Source organism: Limulus polyphemus, unplaced genomic scaffold, assembly GCF_000517525.1.
Source record: "Limulus polyphemus unplaced genomic scaffold, Limulus_polyphemus-2.1.2 Scaffold2543, whole genome shotgun sequence".
In the NCBI taxonomy this organism is placed as follows: domain Eukaryota; kingdom Metazoa; phylum Arthropoda; class Merostomata; order Xiphosura; family Limulidae; genus Limulus; species Limulus polyphemus.
This window is the reverse complement of record NW_013668153.1, coordinates 124,303-132,587: the sequence shown is the minus strand read 5'-3', so window position 1 is coordinate 132,587 and position 8,285 is coordinate 124,303. Positions and strand designations below refer to the sequence as shown.

At 30.2% G+C, this 8,285-nt stretch overlaps 1 protein-coding gene across 6 annotated transcripts in view; it reads left to right on the top strand.

The window, feature by feature from the left end:
- The window catches only part of LOC106467248 (serine/threonine-protein kinase OSR1-like), a 44,220-nt gene that overhangs the window by 7,286 nt on the left and 28,649 nt on the right, over window positions 1-8,285 (top strand). For all 6 annotated transcript variants that reach the window (XM_022395381.1, XM_022395380.1, XM_022395382.1 and 3 more), the window contains exons 4-7: window positions 3,351-3,492; window positions 4,650-4,705; window positions 6,378-6,487; window positions 7,246-7,347. In XM_022395381.1, the coding sequence (XP_022251089.1) occupies window positions 3,351-3,492; window positions 4,650-4,705; window positions 6,378-6,487; window positions 7,246-7,347 (410 nt within the window). The remainder of the gene's footprint in view (window positions 1-3,350; window positions 3,493-4,649; window positions 4,706-6,377; window positions 6,488-7,245; window positions 7,348-8,285) is intronic.

Sequence of the window (8,285 nt, the reverse complement as noted above, 5' to 3'; positions counted from 1 at the left end):
ATATATATATATATATATATATTGCTATATGTTAATTCTTGCCTGGACTATTATGTAGGGATTTTGCAAATGCCATCCCTGCTATCTTGTTTGCATAGTTTTTGAAGGATTGATATTAGCCATCCCTACATTTACTTCCTTTTTTTGAAAAGTTTTTTTATCTACTTGTACAATTTGTTTTAAACAGTTTCAAAGTTGTCTAGTAAATTTTATTGGATCAATTCCCAAAAACATTTTTAATATATTTTTTTTTTAAAATAAGTGTTCACATATTAAAAATAGTTTGTCAGACATTTGAGCTATCTAAGATAATGCTTTTGTTAATGTTTCAAGTAAATTTTTTTACTAATTTTAATACATTTCTTCTGTAACTTGTTTGTGTCATTCTTCTACAAACATAGTAGCTCTGAAAATCTTCATTGATGGAACATTGTTACATATAACTTGATTTGGAAAATTCTAACCAACCATTTCAGGCAAAATATATGAAATCACATTTTATATACCTGAATAAAGCTCTAAATAAAAATGTCTTGTATAAACTTGATATTAATATAAAACTTGCAATATGATCCATATTATTGGGTAGAGCTGGGTGATTAACTCAATCAATTAATATAACCTATGAGCATTTATTAACATGATTAGTGTCACATAAAATAATCGATTAGTCAAAATTATGATTAAGTTGATTAATGTCACAAAGCAATCAACTATTGTTTCCAGTTATTACTGTTTTTGATTTTTTCCAACTATCCAAGTAATCAGTATTGCCATTATGTTTATTTGCTGTTAAACACAAAAGTATACAATGGGCTGTCTGTGCCCTGCCCTCCATGGACATCAAAACCCGATTTTTAGTACCATATTTGTTTTTAGCTATCTCATGTGAGAATAAATGATTAATTTAATGCAGTCAATTAATGAGACCAAATATTAATTAATTAGCAAATGAAACTAATTGCCAGGGTCTATTCTTTGGACACTTTCTATCTAAAAAAATAATGTTTCTTGATAGATTATTCCCTATCAATTCAGCAGTTTTGCAATATGTTTATTATCAAAACGTTTTCATGCAATTATACACTGAAAGACAGGGTGGAGATATTGACTTTTTGCCTGCATCCAGTGAAGGAATTTTCCATTTCAATTTCTTGACTTCCGGTATGCGTATGACTACCTAACATGCCTGTGTTTTGTTACACGTTGTTTTTAAACCAGTTTCCGTTGTCCTCTTTCTTTATCAACAGAAACTTTTGGGGTTCATTTTTTCAGCCTCTAGCCTTTGGATCTTTGGCAGAGACCCTTAACTGCAAGCTGAGGTTATTAGCCAGTAGAGCTCTCTTCAAGCCTTAGCTTGCTCTTTCAGGAAATGATCATGGTCCTTTAAGTACTAGTGTATACTTCCAGCTGTCATGAAGAACTTCCCTCTTTAATTTGAACAAGAGCTTCACAGAATCTTTCAAGTAAGCTCTTAAATAATTAGCTAAGTTGTTTGGGATGATACTTTCACATCTTGGTTCCTGCTTCATATCTGACTGTTTCCTTCTGTGGGTCACTGTGTTTTAGATCTAGAGAAATTTGGTAGCTATGTTGCATCATATAGGGTTAGATTTCAACTATTCATAAGGTTATTGCTCTTTTGGTACATGCAACCTTTTGCCAGGTCTTATTAACTCTGAGTTGGAATATCAGTACAAAAAAAAGTTGAAATGATATTAACTCAGTCCCTGCTTTACTTGAATATTGTGCTGCTCGACTGTCTGACTGATTAGTTCACTCCTTGTCCTGATCATTTTCAAAAATTGGTTGTTTTGATCCCTCAAATTTGAGTATGGAACTGACCTCCACTAATCTTCTCTTTCCCTCTCAGATATACTGACTTATATTCTCTAGATCATAGTCAAGATTTAAGGACATTTCTAACATCTTTTATGTGACCTTGGAGATCAGAGGGAACCTTTTCAAACTTCCCTCAAAAAAATTTCTCACTTTTGTTATCCAGTATCACTGACATATGTTAATGGATAGACAGAAGTTTGCATTACTTTTAGGATTTTAGTTATAGCTCCTTCTTCACAGTTAGATAATAATGATCATATATGTTTTACTGACAGCATTGGAGTCTGGTCTATGGGCCAGCTTTGTAGTTACAAGTGTACCTGTAGCTATTAATTTCACCCTTCCTTAACTGATATGGAACATATTTATTCAGGTATATTCATATAATTTATTAAAATTCCATGCTGTTTCTTTGTGTACTAATAGCATATGTATTGACCAGGTATTGCAAGGTCATAAACATATGCTACCCAATACACATATGCACACTTTTATATGGACCTTCCACAAAGGTAGCCTTTTCAAATTGGTGACATAGAAACCTGTACAAGGCTTGATAGGTTTATAACTATTTATAGTCTGTTGTTTGAAATATGTAATCAAAAGCCTTATGGGAAAACTGTACTAAGGTTTTGGTATGAGTATAGCAGTGGTATATTTCATTGATTCTATCTCTTGATTTTGACTATCTTTAATTTTTGGTTTTGTTTAGCTATTATGTTCTTGCTCTAAACCTCAACATTCAGACAATAGTCACAAAAAATAGAAGCCTCATCATTTTGGTGACATAAACAATAATGCAAATAAAGAGTTTTGTTTTCGAGTTCACTTGTGTTTATTGTTTTCTTTTGTTCTCTGTGTCTGATTTATTATATGCTTAACAGCCCTGTATCTGCATAATGAAAATTAAAACTTTTCTGTCAAACATCAGTTTATGTGAATACCACAGCAGCTAGGCCTAATGGTTCACCACAAATATGTTACTTTTTGTAACTGGTTTAGTATCCTGTTATCATGAAAAATATTGTGTTCTGCACTTTGGGACTGTGGGCGAATTATGAGAGTGACAGTCAATCCAACTATTTGGTTAGACAAGAATAGCCCAAGAATTGGAAGTGAGTGCTGTTCACTAGCTGCCTTCTTTCTAGTCTATTAACTCAAAATTAGGAACAACTAGTGCAGACAGTTCTTGGGTAACTTTCAGCAAAACTAAAAACTAACAAAAAACTGTCTGGTTTAGAAAATGTTGGATATTTTCGTGAAATATAAAGAAAATTTCTGACAACTGAAATAAATTACAAAATATTAAAGCCAATATTTTAATCAAATCAAGAAAGCTTCATGAAATTTCTGGTTTAAAAAAAAAAGATAACGAAGAATATTTCACTAGAATAATATTTCTTCCTCACAACAATACAAGCACAGTTTATAAATAAGGATACTAAATATATGTAAAATATTCATTTAATATTAACTTTTGTAATATACTGAGCTTTTTTATGTTACAGGATCACTTTTAGATATCATTCAACACAAGGTAAAAAGGGAAGACTGCACCCATGGGGTTTTTGATGAAGCTACCATAGCAACAGTGCTGAAAGAAGTGGCAAAGGGTTTGGAATATTTTCACAATAATGGACAGATTCATAGGTATGATATTCACTTAACATAATCATAAGTTTGTCATATTTAGTAAAACCTTTAATCTTTATAGTTGTCAAAATGACCTAGTACAATCCAGATGACTGGCTAAATCACACAGTAAAAGATAAACAACACAAAAGCATGAACAAACATTAATTGAGGAATTTCAATGTGTAGATCTTAACTTTCTAGTAGTAAAAAATTGTAGTCAGACCCCGTACATGAAAAACACTTTCATACTGTGGATTTTCAAAGATCTGCATTAATGATTACTTTATTGGATTAAATCTGTTTTCTTATCCATGATTTTTTCTTAAGATTCTTTCTTTCTGATATCATATTTAACCAGTTTTGAGAAGTTTAGTCATTTGTATTAAGCAATCTTAAAGAACTAGGAATTAAATGTAAAAATTTGTTCTAAGACTTTTTTTGTAAGATTACATAAACACTATTCAATTTCAGAAAGTAATGATTTTGAAAAAGAACAGAAATTGATGGCTAATTACAGTTTTGAAATTCATTGATTTTTTTATATATATATAAAGTTTTGTGTTTTAAACAGTAATTTTTGCTAAAGAATAAAAAAAAACTTGTTTTCATTTTTACTTTTCTGTAGTTGAACTCTATAACAGGAATTTCTAAACAGGAAATTTTAGTTATTGTATTATATGGTTATTGTAATTTTAAGTGTTGAATGTTATATATAAAATTGCCTGTGTCATCATGCATGCAAGTTCTGACGGTATACAAAACAATACCTTCCTACCGTATACAAGATCATGACATGAAAAATCAGAGTGATAGTACATGTATGTCTGGTATTTTGATGTGACATTTGTAAGTAAAAATATTCATAAATCTGTTGAAGTTAAACAGATATTGATATTTTAAATCTTGAAAATATGTTACTTGGTGATTTAAGTGTTACATAACCAAATGGATATAGCATAAAAAATGTTAAATCCACAATATAAGTGAATTAAAAATAAATGGCTGTATGTATTATTATAGCCTTTAAATTCAAATAAGTTTGGTTGTGTTTGTATGTGAATCCTAATTGTTTTGATAGTAATGAAAAACCTATTGAATATTTTATATATAATTATATGTATCCTTTCTTTTGGTTTGATATAGAAATATATTTTTTTTGTGTGTGTTTTTAGGGATATAAAAGCTGGTAATATTTTGTTAGGAGACGATGGTACAGTACAAATAGCAGGTACGATATATGTATGTTTCTGTGTATGTTTCTTTTTTAGGAATATTGTCTTTTTTTTCAATAAAAGTAACACATAATAAGGAAATAGTTTTAATAGTTTATTGTTATTGTTTACAAAACTGTTGGTCTATATGTTGAATAACATATTAGAGCAGTTTCAAAGAAAATGCAACAATAAACAGTTGTCACAGGTGTTTTTTTTTAGTTTTGGAGCTAATATTTTCTAGGCTTAAACAAATAATGTCCTCAGTGCTTCAAATTACTCTGTTCGATCAAAATGAATATTAGTGTACCACTATATATATCTATATAAAAAGAAGTATTTTGTCTCATTGGCACTTGAACCGGGTGTGCGCTAGTGATTAATGTGTCAGGCTATAAAAAGAGTGCTAATATCTTAACCATAATGTGCTGCTGGAAATGTGTTGTTCACTATGGAGGCATCATAATTGTGACTGCGAGTTGTACTATTTAGTGATTTAGGTAGCAGATGATGATGATTGAAATTGCCCTCCATCTGATCAGCAGTTCTCAGTTAGGGATGTCTGTGCTTCAACCTTATGGGTTCCTGACCTGGCTATTTAGCCTATGTTTTCCATAAGGTTGAAAATATCAAATATGTTACTGGTACTTCCTCTGTGCCTCTCTCAGATTTTGTACTGAATTATGTATAGATATGGCAGAGATAAACAGACTAACATTAACTATGTATTTAACTAATATTTGCTATGCAGAATTCAGCAATATTCATAAACTGTCTGGACATATCTAATTGTGATGTGACTTGAATATTCCTATTTAAGTGATTAAGTGTATATTGAGTAGTTTAATAAATTTGTCTTTGAACTTGCATGCATTATTTCCAAGTATTTAATGTAATTTTAAAGTTAAAACACCAAGGTTTAAAGGCAGGTTTAAAACGTTTTGGAACATAAGTTATAGAAGAAATATATTTTTGGCATTAATACATTAATAATAGATTTAATTGAATATATGGTCATAGTTATAACTTGAGAAAATTAAATATTGTTTTAAGTAATAATAAAAAATACATACAAGCTCTTGATTTTCATGCAGTATTTGTAAGTTACCTTTCTTGAGTTGTTTATTTAACTACCTTCAACATTATATTTTTTGAACTAGAAATGATATTATCTGTATGGGTAATATTGTTATACATCAATTATTAGAATTGATTCAATAATATGTAATGTTGTTGTTTGTTATAAAGCACAAAGCTACACAAAGGGCCATCTGTGCTCTGTCCACAACGGGTATTGGAACTCGGTTTCTAGTGACATAAGTCTGCAGACATACTGCTGTGCCACTGGGGGGCATAACATGCAATATTAACTACTAAATATTTCTATTCATTTTAACAACAGAATGCAACCATTGTTTTTAACTGGTTAATTTGCACAGTGTACTCATATGAAAGATTATAGTTCAAGATTAAACTAATTGATTTTGAGAGTTTGTAACAAACAATGTATTCATTAAAATAACTTGAATGTTTGATCTTAGTAATACATTTATTTATTTTTTCTATAAAGAAGCTCACTACAATATATCTCCATTTACAGATGAAAACAACTTTTACGTTTTAACATTTAAAGATTGTTTCCATGTTTTCAACAAAATAAAAGATTTTGTTATGAATATATTAAAACAGATTTTGGAGTAAGTTCATGGCTTGCAACTGGAGGGGATTTGTCACGACAAAAGGCTCGCCATACTTTTGTTGGAACACCATGTTGGATGGCTCCTGAAGTAATGGAACAGGTAATATTTTGTTGTACACAGAAATAGATGATTTTATGAAATTCAATAATTTGTTTTAGAAGTTTTCTGTCAAAACTTTGTATTACTTGGCACCTGAGTAATAAGTACCTGTATACTTAGAACATTTCAATTAAAGTTGCAGAATCTTGTGAATTTTTTCTTAATCTTCATTAATTATCATTTCATCTTTTACTGTTGATCCACCATTTCAGTTGTAAAGTTGTCAGTGATTATGCAGGGGTAAAAATTAGTAACACAAATTAAACAGCATTGACATATATTGCTGCTTGCATATATTCCAAAATATTACTGACATTTTTTTAGTATTCTTACGTGATATTATTTCTTATGAACAGTAATACTTTAGTCCAAAATTAAACACTGTTCAACAGCAATAAATTATTGAATACCCTTGTATTAATATATTCCAACATTAATATATTCCACTAAAATCCTGGTTTTGATTTCCTTTCGTGGGTAGAGCATAGATACCCTATTACATAACTTTATTGTAAAGCAACCAAACAAACAAATAATTATTTATATTAATATTTAAATTTTTAGGGCTGTTTTTACAAAAGACATTTTACAGTAATATTTTGAAATATTTGAAGGAATTTACATATAAGTTGTATATATTGTGAAGTGACTAATATTTATGTATAGATTCGTTTAATAACTGTATACTGTTATGGCTGTATATGCTGAAGTAGCATGTATGTTTCATCCATCTTAATAATCCATATCATTTTGGATAGGTAACTGGATATGATTTTAAGGCAGATATCTGGAGCTTTGGGATAACTGCTATTGAATTAGTGACAGGAAAAGCACCTTACCACAATTTTCCTCCCATGAAGGTATTTGATCACTAGTTTACAACTTGCAAACTTAGAAAAAATATACAATTAAAATTTTATGAAATAAAGTTTGTGTTCGACTTCTTTGTGGTTTTTCACATGACAAGAAATTTAGTGCTGATATAATACGTGTATTATGCAAACTTTTTCTGCTATTTTTAAGTTAGTTTTCCTAAATATTTGTTTTATTGAAGTATTCATTTTTAAGGTTATTTGTTAAGTAGAACTTTGTGACATTCATCACATCATAAATAACCTTAAAAATGGCCTGGCCTGGTGGATATTGCACTCAACTTGCAATCAGTGAGTCGAGGTTCAAATCCCATTATTAACCTGCTTTCCCTTTTAGCTGTGGGGGCTTTAAAATGTGATGGCCAATCCCAGTTTCCATTGGTAAAGAGTAGTCCAAAACTTGGCAGTGAGTGGTGTCAGTGGCATAGTAAGGGTTCTCAGCACCCGGGGGAAAAACACTTTTGGCGCCCCACCTCTGAAATGTTTTGATTATTTGTTTTGTGACTCATTACCCACTTAATGACAATAACATAAAGAATTAATTACCGTCTTACATAGGCCTAAAATAAAGTCACAATATAACATCTCACGATATCACAACTGTAAACCTGGAACTAATGAAGTATAGCCTACTAGGTGTACTTACATAATTTGTAAACCATTTTGATATTTATGTCATCCAGTATTGTTCAAAGTCACATAGCTAGAGTAATCTTTCAAGCATGCAGAATAAATTTTTGTTATATCCCGAGTTTTGAAACTTATGTTTTATAAGAGAAGCCAGTCACTTGTGGTGTACATGGATTATAAAACAGATTGATAAAATACTACTTAAAGTTTACAAAATAACAAATTTTATTAGTTTACAAAACTGTATGTATACTTAACTAGATCTTGTACAGGTAGCATTCTGGTATTCATGGTTA